The sequence below is a fragment of the Perognathus longimembris genome, chromosome 4 (genome assembly GCF_023159225.1).
Source record: "Perognathus longimembris pacificus isolate PPM17 chromosome 4, ASM2315922v1, whole genome shotgun sequence".
Classification (NCBI taxonomy): Eukaryota; Metazoa; Chordata; class Mammalia; order Rodentia; family Heteromyidae; genus Perognathus; species Perognathus longimembris.
In genome coordinates, this window is record NC_063164.1 from 10,581,351 (window position 1) to 10,598,258 (window position 16,908).

The 16,908-nt window shown below is 44.0% G+C and overlaps 1 protein-coding gene across 5 annotated transcripts in view; it reads left to right on the forward strand.

Annotated features, from left to right (window-relative positions):
* Dock10 (dedicator of cytokinesis 10) overlaps nucleotides 1–13,994 on the forward strand; it is a 192,464-nt gene extending 178,470 nt beyond the window's left edge. For all 5 annotated transcript variants that reach the window (XM_048344649.1, XM_048344651.1, XM_048344650.1 and 2 more), the window contains exons 51-56: nucleotides 1,439–1,585; nucleotides 4,290–4,500; nucleotides 6,966–7,156; nucleotides 8,973–9,073; nucleotides 9,272–9,410; nucleotides 13,221–13,994. In XM_048344649.1, the coding sequence (XP_048200606.1) occupies nucleotides 1,439–1,585; nucleotides 4,290–4,500; nucleotides 6,966–7,156; nucleotides 8,973–9,073; nucleotides 9,272–9,410; nucleotides 13,221–13,337 (906 nt within the window). In that variant the 3' untranslated portion in view covers nucleotides 13,338–13,994. The remainder of the gene's footprint in view (nucleotides 1–1,438; nucleotides 1,586–4,289; nucleotides 4,501–6,965; nucleotides 7,157–8,972; nucleotides 9,074–9,271; nucleotides 9,411–13,220) is intronic.
* Nucleotides 13,995–16,908: the final 2,914 nt, after the last annotated feature.

Sequence of the window (16,908 nt, forward strand, 5' to 3'; positions counted from 1 at the left end):
CTGTCATCCCCAGTGACACCAGGAAGCATAAATAGGAGGATTGCAGTCTAGGCCAGCCTGAGCCTGAGGCCCTACCTCAAGTATACTCAATGTGAAAGGGCTCATGATGAAGCTCAAGGGTAAGAGTGCTTGCCTGGCAAGTGCAAAGCCCTGGGGTCAACCTCCAATACCCTGACAACAAACAAAAGGAACAGGTGCTGGGAATGCACCTGTGCTTTGGCTTTTGCAAGGTACACTCCTCTGATGATCCACAGCGCCCTATGAACAGTGATGACATTTAATTGTCTACAAGTGTTTGCAATGACACAGCACCCAAAAGATTCCAGTTTAATCACTGTTATTAGATTGCTTCACATCCACTAGGAAGGAAAAAAAATACAGCATTAGGACAGTGTGTCCATGATGTTTTTGTAAGAAATAAACACAGTTAGCCAAAAATGATCATTTTTAAAACCTAACTAAAGTTTCTGTTTTGACCTCTCGTTTCTTCACCCAATCTCAAAGTCCATCTCCGCATGTATCCCAGATAATGTAGGTTTTTCTGCTCTCAAATTCATTAGTATTCTGAGGCCACATGTACTCCACAGGAAAAACACGCTGTCTCTTCAAAGAGAATGAATTATAAAGACTTGCTCAGTTACCTTCAGATAATGGAATCTTCCCTTTTCCTGGCTTCAAACCAGACAGATTCACAGAGGCTAAATCCTTCTTGCCCTTCTGGAATAAAAATGATGCATATGTTGCTATTTTTAATCCTGTAAGGTCTAGATTTTCTAAAGGGCAAAAGATACATTATCAAAGTACATTGGGTAATTAAGTTACATATAACTGACTTGCATCTGGTCCTTCAAGTCATTGCTATTAGCATAAAGTTATTTTTCATTTGCAGTAATTGAGAACATACCTAATATAACTTCAATCATAACAAATAAAGTGTCATGAGTTTTCACCCAAAATGGTGTGAGATGAATGCTAACCCATTTCAATAACTTTACATGCCACATACTGTTACCTGTGATAGTTTCAAAGTTTCGTGGAATGCCATATGTTAAATGATACTGAATGCTTTGAATAATGCAAAACATTATTCTAGATTGTGTGTTCTACCCAATGCTGCCACCAGAGGGCACTCTTCTCCCAAAATATATGTAAGAAGATACTGCCATTGATTTCTGCACAGGACAAAAGTACTACTAGGACAATTCATGAGATTCTTTGACCAGAATTTGGGAAGCTTACATTAATATCTGTTTATAATATAATAGTTTGTGTTCTTCCTCTGACTCTTTTCTGACTTGTAACCTTACAATACGCTAATCAACGATCTGGCAACCCAAAAACTAGATAGACCTTTTGAGGAAAGGAGTTTTTATCTGACTTCTAATTTTTAATCAGAGCTCTCTAATAAAATCAGTGGTCCATTGTGTGTCTTCCATAGGGCTTTTTTGAAGAAGAAGAAGGTAAAGAGTACATCTATAAGGAGCCCAAGCTAACAGGGCTGTCTGAGATTTCCCAGAGGTTACTCAAACTCTATGCAGATAAATTCGGAGCCGACAATGTGAAAATAATCCAGGACTCTAACAAGGTGGGGAGACTCGTTATTTATGCAAGTGCTATCATGTAACTTCCTATTTTTGTTTGTTGTCTTATTACTATTCCTATTATTTAAATAGTTTGCCTGGAAGTAAAGTTACCTACTAATGTTTTGCTTCTGGTTGGCTGGTAGTTGTGGGGGTTTTTTCTTTGATGGTCAAAAACACCTATGTTTTTTCTGAATAGCTGAGAAGTCCTCTTAGGAACAGTTTACCAAATCCTCTACTTCTTCCATAAATAATTTACCTTTTAATAGCAATTAAAATGTTAACCTGATTGGTCCCAAAAGTCAACTTAGAGAAAATAGCAAGTTGAAAGTACTTATTCCATCAAGAAGTTGTTGGTGGAGCTGTGACTCAAGTGGTAAAGTGCCAGTCTTAAGAGAAAAAAGAAAAAACTAAAGAACAGGGCCAAGCCCTGGATTCAAGAACCCATACGAGTTGGGACAAAAAGTATTTGTCTCTGGGCCACACATCAGTTGTTTTTTGCTAATGCTGGGGCTTGAACTCGGAGCCTGGGCACTCTCCCTGAGCTTCTTTTGTTCAAGGCTAGCACCCTGCCAGTTGAGCCAAGTGCCACTCCTGGCTTTTTTGGTTTATATGGTACTGAGGAATCAAACCCAGGGCTTCATGCATGCTAGGCAAGCCCTCTACCATACATTCTCATCCCTCACCAATTTTGAGAGCTATTTTCTATGATAGTCTAGTCACATTACCTTTTATTAACTTGTTAAAACCCAACAACTTCTCATTGGCTCCACAAAGCAAATGATTACACCTTGAAATTACTTAGAAACTTCTCATATGGTCTCCTTCCCTTAATCAACCTTTGGTAAGTACCACTGCATGGCAGACCCAAAAACAAGGATCAGGAGCACAAATTCTATTCTTCCCAGACCTTCTGGTCCCATGGGGCTACGAAGAGAAGTCCTGTGTGATTGGTCCATTCCGAAGAATGCAATGGCCCGCCTTCGCTGAGTGGTCCAGGAAAAAGGGAACAGGTGACTCTCAACAAACTCCTTTGGGTTCTGTAGTACTACCCAGAGGTGACCTTTGAGCTGGGATTGTAGGGCAAGAGGATGTTCTGTGAGGCCCAGAACATGCAGTGAGAGGAAGGAAAGGGGCAGATGGATTTAGAGAATAGCAAGATGGATTCTGCCATTGAAAGATAGGTTTGATAAGGAGTATTTAAAAAAAAAAAAAAGAACATGGAGCTGAAAAAAGCTGGTAAGTATCCAGTGGTATATTTTGCCCCTCTCTTCTTTTACATAAAACTGGTATTTGAAGAAGTCTAAGCAGAAGATCAAAGATTGCTGGGTCTATGCTGACATTGTGTAAATGGGATCATTGTTCTCCTCTATCTGAAGGCTTCAGTCTCATTCTCTTTACAGGCAGACAGAATTACTGTGGTACATACAGTTCCTGGTAAAAGGAGGAAAATGTCCCATCCAGCATCAGAGTAACGTGAATTTATATTCTTTCACACCACCACTTGCCAACTGGTGATCTTAGGGAAAAAATAAGCCACTCTGAACCCCTACTCTTAATCTGTTTAATCCTCAGTAACATTACAAAGAGAAAAGTGAATAAGATTCCTCAAATCTCTGGAATTGAGTAGGCAGTGATTGGGCAGAAAGAAACTCGGAGAAAGTTTTAAAATTCCTCAAGACGTTATTAGGAAAAAGGCCGAAAAGCATCCTCTTTAACTTTGAAGAAGAGGCAAAATAATTTCCCTGGATAGTTTCAGGACACTCTTCCTGTCTTCCTTCAGTTTGTCTAGCCTCGTCACCAGTGCAGTCAGTAATTGGCCATGGTGGCTTCAGTCTAGAATCCTGGGTAATTAGGAAGTAGAAATCAGAGGATCACTCTTTGAGTCCTGGGCATAAAAGGTCACAAAGGCTCCATCTCAACCAGTGATTGGGCACGGCGTCGCATGTCTATTATCCCAACCACAGGGAAAGAACAATGTCCAAGGACACTGGTTGATTGCTGTCATCCCCAGAAACATTAGGAAGAGCAAGAAAGAGGATCCCAACCTAGGTCAGTCAAGCCTGACTCAGGACCGTCCCTTGAAAATGAACAATGAATGGAAAGGCGGTTGGAAATGTGGCACAAGTGGTACCATGCAGTTAAGCATGCCATACCAGATCCCAAGTACAATCCCCAGTACTGTCACCGGGCAGTGGGGGGTGGGGGAGCAGGGGTGAGAAGATTTGTTGCTGATAAGAGAAGACATCTGGATTCGGAAAACACAACACTTCATAGTTATGAGACAGACCAACTCAGCTGATAGGACACATAGACAGACAACTTCCCTCCCCATCACAAACCCAAAGCCAAGGGCTCCATCCCAGAGGGATGAGTGGAAACTGGTTTTCAGCTTCATGAGACTTCATTCCACACAGAGGCACACTTTGCGCCATCGTTACAGGAGAACAGTAAATGGAAGACTAACTCATCTGCCCCAGCCAGGCGTGACCATTGCAGAGAGCATCCCTGCTAGCCAGGCTGGCCCCAGCCACAGCTGGGTTGCTTGACCACTGTCAGCCGGGTTTTCCGTGGCCACTCCCAGTCCTGACCCGATGCCACCACACACATTGTCCACCAGGATGCAAGCCAGAGAAACCAGAGCTTCCCAGCTGTCCTTCGAAATCACCATGGCTCACTACTGTCTGGGCCTCTCGTGTGTTCACACAGGTAAACCCCAAGGAGTTAGACCCCAAGTACGCCTACATCCAGGTCACCTACGTCACACCGTTCTTCGAAGAAAAGGAAATCGAGGACCGGAAGACAGATTTTGAATTGCATCACAACATCAACCGCTTTGTGTTCGAGACACCCTTCACGCTGTCCGGCAAGAAGCACGGGGGTGTGGCGGAGCAGTGCAAGCGGAGGACGGTCCTCACAAGTAGGTGCACAGCCCGGGCAGCTACCCCAGGGGGCTAGGACCAGGACAGGCCTGTCATGAGATGAGTCTAGTGGAAGTTCAGAGTCAGTTCAGGCCTATAGAGAAGCACTCAATATGTTGATGTAGACATGTGTGTGTTTAAGACTTGAACTCAGGGTCTGAAGGCTGTCCCTTAACTTTTTCCTCAAGGCTGGTGTTCTATGAATGGAGTCACAGCTCCACTTTTGGCTTTTGGCTGCTTAATTGGAGATTAGAGTCTTGGACTTTCTTGTCCCAGCTGGCTTCAAACCACAGTCCTCAGATCTCAGCCTCCTGAGTAGCTAGGATTACAGATGTGAGCTACCAGTGCCTAGCTAAAGAGTCCATTGAGAAGGAAACTGGAAGAGAGGCTGTCAATGGAATTGCTTCACAGCCCTCCTGTGGGAAATGCCCCAGGGGAGCTAGCGGCTGCTATCAGCGTAGAGCCTGGAACTCTGTTGCAAACAGCAGAGTCACTGCATGCTCTTGGGCAAACCCAATGGGCATTAAGGCATGAGTTGGCTCCGCCCCAAGCCTGCACCTCCCAGAAAGTCCCTGTTCAAAAGAGTCCCTAAGTCAAGGTGTCTGTTACCTATTGGCTGTTGATTACATCATATACTGGGTGATTCGCCTATATAGGCTTTGAAACTGTGCTATAAACCAGATCTGTACCTCGAGTCTGGTCTCCAGAGTCTATCTCGCCTGGGCCCCCTTATCTTCCATGACTCTGTCTCCACTTGCCCCGCAAGCCGCTGGCCGGCAGCGATTACAACAACTGCAGCACCCTTCCTTACCGTTTCGACTGAATATTCACCAGTCATGATGTCAGTGTCTTGGGAAAAGCACAGGCAAGGAACATTTCTCTAAGCCCCCTACATCTGTCCTCAACTACATCATGGTGGGCAGCTATCTGCATGTGTTTGCGGGCAAGGTTTTACCCACTGAAATGCACATTCTTCATCCAAAATAAATACAGACATTGACCCTGCGATGTCCCACCCAGAACTATTGAAATCTATTCTATGACCTTGTCATCCTTTTATTCAGCACATTACCCATGAGTGTCTAGGAGGAGGCATTGTTCCAGATCCTGGCAATTCAGACCTTAAAAACTAAATCAAAACATGATTCTCAGGCAGCTCATACTTGTAATCCAAGCTACTCGGGAGGCTGACATCTGACCATTACAGTTCAAAGCCAATCTTTACAGACACCTTCATGAGATGTTTCCCTCTGATTAACCAGCTAAAAGCCAAAATGTCAGTGTGGCCTACGTGGTAGAGCACCAGCCTTGAACCAAAAGACTAAATGAGAGCACAAAGTTCTAAGTCCAAGCCTTAGTACTGGCACAAAAACTGACAAAAGGTTTTGGCCCTGAAGATATTCAGTGTCTCTGGTAGGAGGAAAGAGGAGGAAAGCAAGAGTGTCTGGTGGCACAGCATTAATAAAGGAACTACGGTTCCCCAGGTGGGGCTCCCAAAGCTGAGTGACAGAAGATGAAAGCAGTCAGGAAGAAGGGGCATACGGTGTTTCACATGTACCATCCTGGATCATGGAGTAGCCACCCAGTGGCTTCTCAATTATTGAAGGTCACCTTCAAGAAATTGATCCAGAGATCATGTGATTTAAAATGAAAAAAACAACAAACAAACAGGTGTTAGTAGCTCACCCCTGTAATCCTAGCTCCTAAGGAGGCTGAAATCTGAGGATCACTGTTCAAAGCCAGCTCAAGCAGGAAAGTTCATGATAATCTTATCCCCAATTAACTAGCAAAAAGCTGGAAATGGAGTTGTGGCCCAAGTGCTAGAGTGCTAGCCTTGGGCATGGAAGCTCAAGAACAGTGTGCCTAGACCCTAAGTTCAAGTCCTAGAACTGGCAAAAAAAAAAAAAAATGAAAAAAAAAATCAAGGGACTAGGGGTATGGATGAAGTGACAGAGTGCCTATTTGGCAGCCATAAGACCCTGAGTTCAACCTTTCCAAAAAAATACATCAAAAAACAAGCGTCCCTATACTCTTCAGTGTATTGTTTCTGTAGTCTTTAGTGAGGACTAGTGGGAAATTTGACTTCCAGATTTCAGTGAAATCTGTCATCTCTTTCTGCTGTTTAGCTACTCTTATTATCCGGATCTCTTACCTTGGGGGGAAGGTAAGACCCTTCATCGGGTTGAGGGGGAGCTCCTGTTAGGTGTGGAAGGGTAGGAGAGAAGCCAGGTGAGAGTAGCTGAGGCCAAAGCTAAGAAATAAGAGAGGCGATGGCCCCTGGGGGAAAGTAACTCAGGATCCTTGTGAAAAACACACAGATGGCATGTGTGTGTGTGTGTGTGTGTGTGTGTGTGTGTGTGTGTGTGTGTGCTGTGAAAGAAGACAAAGGCCCTCTAGAGAGTTTCAGGGCAATCCTTGGCTCCCCACTAACCCTTCCACCCCCTTCATGTGGGCCCCTGTGCAGCAAGCCACCTGTTCCCCTACGTGAAGAAGAGGATCCAGGTCATCAGCCAGTCGAGCACCGAACTGAACCCTATTGAGGTGGCCATTGATGAGATGTCCAGGAAGGTTTCTGAGCTTAACCAGCTCTGCACGATGGACGAGGTGGACATGATCCGACTGCAGCTCAAGCTGCAGGGGAGCGTCAGCGTTAAGGTGAGTGGGCACCTCCAAGGCAGGATGTGTCTTCATGAGCAGTCCCGGGCCTGGCCATAGCAGGGCAGTGTCGGCATGCAGGTTAGTGAGCATCCATCCCCACTGCTGGGATGCGCACAGCACCCTGGGAATTTTTACTGCTGGGATGCGCACAGCACCCTAGGAATTTTTGATGTACAAAGGATGGATGAAGCATTTGTGCTCTTTATGTTCCCATCTCAACGCTTGGTCTGAGGCTTTTAAAATTCTGTGCCGTTGAAATGCGCATGGGTAGTGCCGAGCACCTACAGAAATACCTCATTTCTGTAAAATAAAATTTCCTTTCCTCCCCACCTCTTCCTTTCCATCCCAGCTTCTCTAGATAAATGAAGTCCTTTATCTGCCTCCTAGTAAGTGAATGAGTCAGTGAATAAACATGGCACCCCCATTGGTGCTTGTCTCTCGTGAGAAGCCTTATAAAATTGTTCTAAAGCAAATCTAAAAGAATGCTTACCAGTTAATAAAATGTGCATTAGTGTTTATTGGGTTTGTGATAGACAGCAGAAGGAGGAGGTATCAGACAGAGAAGAATCAACTCAAGAAGCTATTTGCAAAAGGGGAAGGAGCATTGAATAAAACCAGCCAGGCTGGTACAGGGGCTAGCCACACTTGGGGAGGAGGGGAGGGGAACGGCCAGCCCAGACCTGAACACACCAGCACCAGAGGGTCCATGGGAGTGGAGAAGAAAGCTAGGGTCCCAGTGAGCACGGACAGGCAGGGACCCCAATAAGGAAGACACTTCGGGTTCATGTCCCAATTAGGGATTGTGGGGGTGCTGACTAGTATCCCAATTGGCCTGGCCTAAGGAACAGACAGTGCAATATACAATCGAATCGGTCATCAAGATAGCATTATATCTAACTGCATTAATGCCCCTCCCAAGCTAGGTGGCGGTAGCCCCTGCCTTTAATCCTAGCCATGTAAGAGACAGATCTGAGGACTTGAGATTCGAAGCTAGTCCAGGCAGAAAAATCCATGAGACTCTCATCTCCAGTTAACCACCAAAAAGACAGCTGTAGAGGTATGGCCCAAGTGGCAGAGAGCCAACGATAAGCTATAGTACCAAGACCCTGAGTTCAAGCCCCAGGACTGGAAAAAAAAAAAAAAAAAAAGGAAAAAGAAATCAATGTCTCAAACCCACAATTCACAAAGTATTGTATATTTAAAACAGTGGTAAGTCAGCAACTGTGCCTTGCAAAGCTGTAGTAGAGCCTGAGACAAAAGTAAAACTCAGTGAGGCTGAACTGAGCACTCTTCATTCTTCTTGTCTGTGCTCCACCACTGGCTACGTCAAAAGTAAATACACACCGAGCAAGGGAAGCCTTGCTCTTCTCCACACAAGTCAGCTTCCCTAGAACATGGCTAAGTAGAGGATGGAACTGGAAAAGAAAAGGAAAACACCCAGCAGCCATGACTATGTCTTCCCCACTGGTGGGCCCAGAGCCCTGAGGATTGAAGTTTGAAGCTATCCCGGGCAGAAAAATCCATGAGACTCTGACTTTGCAAAGCTACCAAGAGGAGCTCAAGTAACAGTGTGCAGACATGACCACATGGGAAAGATCTGGAAAGGGAAAGGCGACAGGGAAGTCCAGAGCTCTGTCACTCCTGTTAGTGCCTCGGTGACTAGCTGGAGAACAGCAAACACAACAGGCACATGAGGTCATGGATCACGCGTGGTGAGAGCTTCAGTTGCCACGCAGGTGGTATAAACAGGTAGATGCCTGTCCTTCCAGAAGGGAGACAGGTCAGCCCCAGCCTGTTTTCTTCTCCTCACTAGGTCAATGCTGGGCCGATGGCCTACGCACGTGCTTTCCTTGAAGAAACGAATGCAAAAAAATACCCTGACAACCAAGTCAAGCTCTTGAAAGAGATCTTCAGGTAAGATTCCCTTTGTCTGTTAGAATGGCTTCCTCAAACTCCTTCACACAGAGCAGCGAGAATTACCCAGAAAGCCACTCGACTGACCCTCTTCAAGGTGGTGGAGTCCGACTACAGCCCACCTTGGACCTCAAAGTTGCTGACTGCAGGGCCCCTGCCTGTGATCAGTTTTAAATCTGTTTCCTACTGTTGCCAAAGGCAATTTGCAGACGCATGTGGGCAGGCGCTGGACGTGAACGAGCGCCTCATCAAGGAGGACCAGCTGGAGTACCAGGAAGAATTGCGGTCCCATTACAAGGACATGCTCAGTGAGCTCTCGGCCATCATGAATGAGCAGGTGAGCCTCCCAGACGGCACACACCCCTTATCAGGGGCTAGAAAGCACCCACTGCTAAAAGGGCTGGGAGGCTCTACTTACTGCAGAAATCTCTGTCCCTTCGTCCTGCACTATGTCGATGAGACGTTCTGTCCTCCACCCATCCACCCTTGGCTCAACGCAGACATCAGTTTAGGAAAAAAAAAAAATCTACAGAAGAGAATATGAGAATGCAAATACTCCCCATAGTTGTAGAGATGTTATTTCGAGATGCTATTTTACAGAACCATTGAGGAGCAGAACTCGAACTAGTTTAGGAGTGCCTCAGGCACACTAGTCACCCAGGCCATCTGGATTGTTGGCTTGCTTGCATATGGGGGAATATCATGAATAGGATGGGGCATGAGGAACATCTGGTGGAATCCCTTGGGGATGGAAGTCACCCGGTTGTCCCTACTACTCCACAATAGGTTATATGAAGTTCCACCTATCTGCCACTAGGGGTCACTGAACAGTGGCTCAGACACAGCCTTGCGTGTTGTCACAGCTTTTTAACCTTGCAGGATTTTGCCTAGGGTCCTCTTGCCCATGGGATTAAAACCCAACCTCTGCCCCACATGCAAGGCACCCATGATCTTGGGGCCAAATCCACCATGTTCTGTATGGGCTTGTACAAAGTATGGCCATTCCCATTTGGGGTGCCTGGGGGCCAGAGGGGGGAGGGGCCCAAAAGCACATCCGTGAAAGCCAAATCTTTCTTCTGTAACCAAATGCAGTGTACTCACACTCTAACTGGACCTTCCAGGGTCCCTTCCAGGAGGTACACGTGTCCTTGACCGAATCGTTGAGGGGCAGAACTTGAACTGGTCTAGTAGGATTTCTACATACTGCTCGCTCGTTTGTGGTCATTTGCGCTTCCTTTCCTTAAATGGCCTAACATCGCTAACAGGACTCACAGAATATGACAAGTACTGAAACAGTTACTCTAATTGCATGCCCCACGTGTTTTGCTTTCCTTCTGCTTTTCTCTCTTCTTCCATCCATACTTTTAACTCTCCGTAGTAGCTAGAGAATGAAATAGTTGGAGAGAAGGAAACCCCACCAGATGGCATTTCCCCTAGAGGGAATGATAGTTTGGGATCGTGGAGGCATAATGGGAATTAAAGTACTCTCGGAAGCATGGATGAAATCATGAATCTGGGGACGAAACAAGGACAGCCGTGGCTCTGAGAGGTGCAAATGAGCCGTGGTGTAGGGATGCTTGTTTCTGTGATCGTTTCTGCCCCTGAACCTTCTGGCAAACATGCTTTTCTCTTTTTTCCTGGCAGCTCTGTCGAGGTCCGTGTTTATACAGCTTCTGTTCCTCTGTGTCTAGCGTGTCCCTCAGTACTGTGAGCAAGAGTGGTATGTTGTTCTCTTCTTAAGTGTACTCTATCGTCTGTGGCCTTTTGTCCACCCCTCTCTCCCAGCTCTTCATTCCTCCATCACCTTTATAAGCAGTGCATGCTCAGTAAGCTTGTTTTCAATTATGAAACAACTTCATTTCCATTTTAAGATAGGCCATGGAAACAGAAAAGCCTAATGATTAAAGCTGAAATTAAGAGATTAATTCTTTTTTAACTTCGTACGCTACCAGCTTCTAAAACGTTTTGGAACTCTATTTTCTAAAACCAAGTGCCAAACCATTTGTGCAATACGTCAAAGTCCTAAAACAACACTAGAAATATAAAGGCACAAAGAGGAGAGAAAATAATGACTCCTCCAGAAAACATCTTCTAAAAGAAGTAAAAATGTAGTTCTCAGTTTCCTGGAAACTGACCCACATTGAAGAGCCCAGGCTTATTATCCAGTAAAACAAATAGATCTAGCCAGGTGCTGGTGGCTCATCCCAGCAATCCTAGCTACTCAGGAGGCTAAGATCTATCTGAGGGTCATAGTTTGAGGCCAGCCCGGGCAAGAAGGTTCATGAGGCTCTTATCTCCGATTAACCAACCAAAAGACAGAAGCAGAGCTATGGCTCAAAGGTTAGAGATCCATCTTGAGCAAAACGCTCAAAGATAGTGCCCCGACCCTGAGTTCAAGTCACAGGACTTGAAAAAATAAGAGAAATAAATGGATCTGTTGGCAGGAGTGATCACATTTCTCCTAGTCCTGAGCTTGAGTAAGGATTTGTTACATAACTGGCCATATAAAGAGAATGCCCTCCCCTTCCTAAATATCCATGGATTCATGACACAGCATGTGGAAAGCTTGGGATGAAGACTACACGTAGAAAATAGATGGAGCAGGAACTTTACAAAGCAGAAACAATGGAAATTGATAGAAAAGTTAGTAGAAAAAATAAACATAGAACCATAGACTTCATTATTCAATTCACTCCAAGAGTTTCCAGAAAAGTCTTAGCTTAGAAGTGTGTTCTGCAGCCACCATTGTGGGGAAAAAAAAAAAAATTCTTCAGAAGGAGGGATGAGAAAGGGGCAGGATAAAATAAACACTGGGAAGTGAAGATGGGGATACCAAGTCATTTGAGCTGGTGAAAGGCAATAGAGACAAGCAGAAATGCTAAGTAGACATGGCTTCCTCTGACGAAGGCCAACATAATGCATGCAAATGTGCAGAGAAACCAACACAAGATGCTCGTCCGGAATGTGTGTCCGCAGTCAGTGCGGACAGCAGCCCCAGGACGTTAGCTGGGCCACTGAGAATCTAACTTACAATCTAAAAAAGGAATAGAATTGCTCCCATAGGATGCCAAGAGTGCTAAGTATATGATTGTCAGCCTTAAATATTTCTGAGAGTATTATCGTCAGGCACGTATAGGTGCAGAGCCTGGGACATTGGTCATAAAATGTATCTCTGGCCTCTGATGCATGTGCTGAGTCGTAGGTCTGAGCACAGTTTCCCTTTCGCTCTTGAAAATCAAGCTAATGGCCGTGGCCTTGCATGGTATTATGGGAAGGTATGGGAAAATCTCCATACCCAGAACCTTAACTAGTCCTTAAGTATCTCCACTGTTGTTCCTGTGTTTATATATCATTATCTCAGTAGCTCTTAAGAGAAAGTATCATTTAGACATAATATTTTTGCAGTTAAACCAGGTCAACATTAGTGTTTTTCCTGTATACTACCATTAATACATTTAATTGGGGTTTCCAGTTTCCTCTTTTTTAAAATAGATTTTGACAATAAATTGATGGTCATAAATTTGTAAAAATAGAATAAATCCTAGGATTACCCAAACACTTTCATAAGTTGCATTGAAACTTTTATAAATACATATCTGATAGTCAAAGAGTAAGTGAAGCTAAAGATTGCCGTAATAACTAGCACATGGCTTGGGAAAAGTCCTCAGATCTACTTTGACAAATGTGTTTCCAGATTTGACAGCTACTCCCTGGGGATGAAATCTTGCTGTTCCAGCCGGGTGCTGGTGGCTCACACCTGTAATCCTGGCTACTCAGGAGGCTGAGTTCTGAGGATGGCGATTCAAAGACAGCCAGGGCAGAAGTCTGTGAGATACTTATCTCCAATTAACCAGCCCCCGCCCCCCCCCCCAAAAAAAAAGAAGAAGAAAAGAAAAGAGACAGAGAGAAAGCAGGGAGGGAAGGAGGGGAGGGGGGGGGGTAATAGCACAAGTGGTTGAGCCTTGAGTGAAAATTCCAAGTGCAAGCATAAGACCCTGAGTGTAATCCTCAGTACTGGCACACACACACACACACACACACACACACACACACACACACACACACACACACTTACTGTTCTGGGTTTTGATAGCTCTCTAGTCTCTCATTAACCTCTCTGTCACAATGTGATTTGTGTTGTCTTAAGATTACGGGCAGGGACGACCCAGCAAAGCGCGGAGCGGAGCGGCCCTGCACTCGTGTAATTAACAAGTCCACACAGGCCGCACCCATGGCCTCCGTCTCCCCCGGTGCTGAAGTGTGAGCTCAGCTCTGCAGAATGGGACCCGGCTCTCAAGGAATTCTTCCCACTGGCAACTCATCTCCGGGAAGAGAAAGAGACCTTTAATTTATTTGAAGTTGTCCTGGTGTTAATATTTTTTGTTTACCTCACTAGCTTGAGAATTTTGCAAGCCTATGAATTTGCACATTTTTCCCTATGACTTCTGTTTGGTTTTGTTTTCTTGGAGCAGTGTTGATCAAGTCAAGCTGAATATTTGCCATGAAATGCCAATGAATGTTCAGCTCAAAAGCAAACCCCAAGTTTTTGCTGTCATATATAATGGGTTCAAGACCCAGTCCCCATACACATATTTTAAAGGTCAACGTGAATGTTTTTGTAACATTTAAGGATATTTCTGATGTAAATAGAAGATTGTAAAATATATGGTTTTTACCAAATTTAAAAAAATGTTTTTAGTTATTACTTTCCACAGTACTAAAATTATATGAATAACATTTCAGATACCATTATATTAAAATATTTGTGTATGTGTAAAAAAAGTGTTGATAAATACTAATCTTCAAAGTTTGTGAAGTTCTTTTATTTGTAATATATGTGCTTTTAAATGCAATGGGATGTGAAATTATAGAGGTATTTTGTTGTTGTTAATAGAAATTTTAAAAATACAGTTACTTTGCATTTAGTTTCTTCTTTTTTATGGTTTTTTGAAACAGCCCAGGCTAGCCTTGATCCTCCTGCCCCCACCCCCTCCCCCAACAGAAGTGTTAGTATTATAGGCATGTGCTACCATGCCCAGCTTGATTTTCTCTGAAGAGTAGTCGAGTTAGGCTACAAGTGGCTGATGAAAGGGCTGTTAGGAAGTTCCATACTGAGCATTCAAGAAACCTTACCAAGATGTCAGAGAAGAACCCCAGCCTCCCAAGGATGAATTAAACCCATCAAGGATTCATCCCAAAGCTAGCATAGTATTCAAATGACTTGGCGAAAACACAATGAATAAGGATCATAAAGGGTTGTGATGGTTATTAGGGCTATTAGAAATCTTCCATTTTCTTCACTCTATAAGCTCCTGCTAGGATTGCCCTTTTCTGCCTCTTTGAGGTTAGCATGAGCATGTGTCCTGGTACAGCCACTCAATTATGAAGTAGAAACCAGTAGCCATGACACTTTTAGGTCGAAGGTTTAAAAGCAGCTAAGAGGGCTAGGGATATGGCCTAGTGGCAAGAGAGCTTGCCTCATATACATGAGGCCCTGGGTTCAATTCCCCAGCACCACATATACAGAAAACGGCCAGAAGTGGCGCTGAGGTTCATGTGGCAGAGTGCTTAGCCTTGAGCAAAAAAGGAAGCCAGGGACAGTGCTCAGGCCATGAGTCCAAGGCCCAGGACTGGCAAAAAAAAAGAAAAAAAAAAGCAGCTAAGAGGTTCTGCATCGTCTTCCTCCCAAAGCACAGGAGATGGAGCCTAACTGAGCTTGAGTCCACCACAACCACCCTGAGGGACCTGTGCCGACCCAGCTTCCTGATAATCTTGAAAATCATAGATTCCCAGTGACCAATTTCATTCTGTGGCATCGTGATCCAAAGACCCGGGAACCATAAATAGGAAGATTGAAGTCCATGTGAAATATGAATACCCTATCTCAAAAATAACCAAAGGGCTGGAGGCATAAGTGGTAAAATGCCTGCATAACAAGTGCCAGGACCTGAATTCAAACTGCAGTATTACTAAGAGAAACGGAGGGAGGGAGGGAGAAGAGAGAGAATGAGGGAATTGCAGTTGTGGATGTTCCCCTTAGATGAGCAATTATTTAAAGAAATAAGGAAAGCTTTAAAAATAAATCATAAAAATAGAAGAATCTTTATGAAGTCAGAAGTAAAATTGGAAATTCCACCTAGAAGACTCTAGATGATTCTCTGGAAACATTTCAAAATAGTAACTCTAGCCCATAGCTGGGGCTTTGGAATATCAACTGGAAAAATAAACATTCCATGTAGGCTCATCATGCATTACATAAGGGTGTCAGTTTTATAGCCTCCCACCTTCTGAACAGTTGAGCCAAAAGCCATCAGTTCCCCAAGGTTTATCAGGTTCCCTATTCCTGACTGAAGAGTTTGGGAAATGCATAGCCCCTTGCAAAAACTGGAAAATTATAAAAAGGTATCTTTTCCAGAAATAAAATATTTCAGTTAGGATTTCAAGCTAAAGAGTTGTGGATGATACTGTGAAACCATCATTATCCATCCTTTAAAGGGCTCGGGTTCAGCTGTCACAGCTTGAGTACGACTGAGCGGTGGAGCCCGAACAATAAAAGCCATTGGTAAACCAGTACTCCCTGCCTTGTACAAAATAACTCAGATGTGCTGAATCTTAACATTGTTTTCCTTTTTTATCTTATCTCTATCCTGCTTGGAATGAGTCACAACACAAAAGGGTATAGATAGGTACCACACCCTAGAAATGAAGATTTCCTCACATCATACATTTGGCAAGAATAACAGGAGAGGCTTTAACGGCTATAGAGCACAAATGAGTCTTGCCCAACAATCTCCAGAGACTATAACCAGCCCCTGGGACCTGAGGGCTCTCATCTGCAAAGGCTCCTCCACAATGACACATGGATTTGTTTCTGAAGGATGTCATGGCAACATTATCTGACACCTCTGCTGATGACCTCTGATTGGCTTAGTTCACGTGTATTATGTTAAAAGTTGGATTCTCAAGTTATGTTGTCAGTTAAATAACAGGATGCCCTAAATTTGAATCACAGATTTCAACATTGCTTGTAGTTACTATCAGTTTTTTTCTGCTCTCATCAAATAAGAATCTTAGTCTTTTCAATATAACAGAGAATGAGAGAGAGAGAAAGAGAGAGAGGTCTTAACCATCAGCCTTAAATTAGCATTTTTCCTAGGCAGAATCACCTCTTCATATTTTCTATAATATACTACTATCTTGCATTAGACTTTGCAGTTGAAATCAGATTTGAAAGGCATCCTATTGCTAAGTGTGGACAGCAAACACCTCTGGGTCTCGGATAATATACAGCATGGCATACCACTAATGAAAACAGCAATCTACCCAGGCATGCTGCAAACAAGGTATTGAATCCAAGCCAGGAGCCCTGGGGTGTCATTTGCCTTTGTGTTTGAGGCCTTATACTGTGGTGTAGGGGAAACATCTGAAGCCACACTTGATAGTTTGTTGAATGAAAGAATTAACAAATGAGTCAAAAGGACACCAAGATTAGACTCCTTTAGCCAATCATGCTAACCAATGACTCTGCTGTCCCTACTCGGGTAGAAAGCATGCAATCAGAATGGCTCTGGGATATAGATCTCCAGCTCCACTGTGAACTACTGCATGATCTCCAGCAAGGAATCCTCACTGAGCTTCACTTTCATCATTTGTGAACTGGGAATAATAAAATATGTAGAATTTACAAGATTGGTAAGAAGATTAAATGAGATAAAAGAGCATAAAGCCCTTAGCAATAGGCCTGACCACAGCAGACACCCAATATCTATAAGCTATAATTAGTGAGAGGGTGCAGAATAAAAGAAGCCTAGTGAAGGGTGGGAGGTTATAAACCA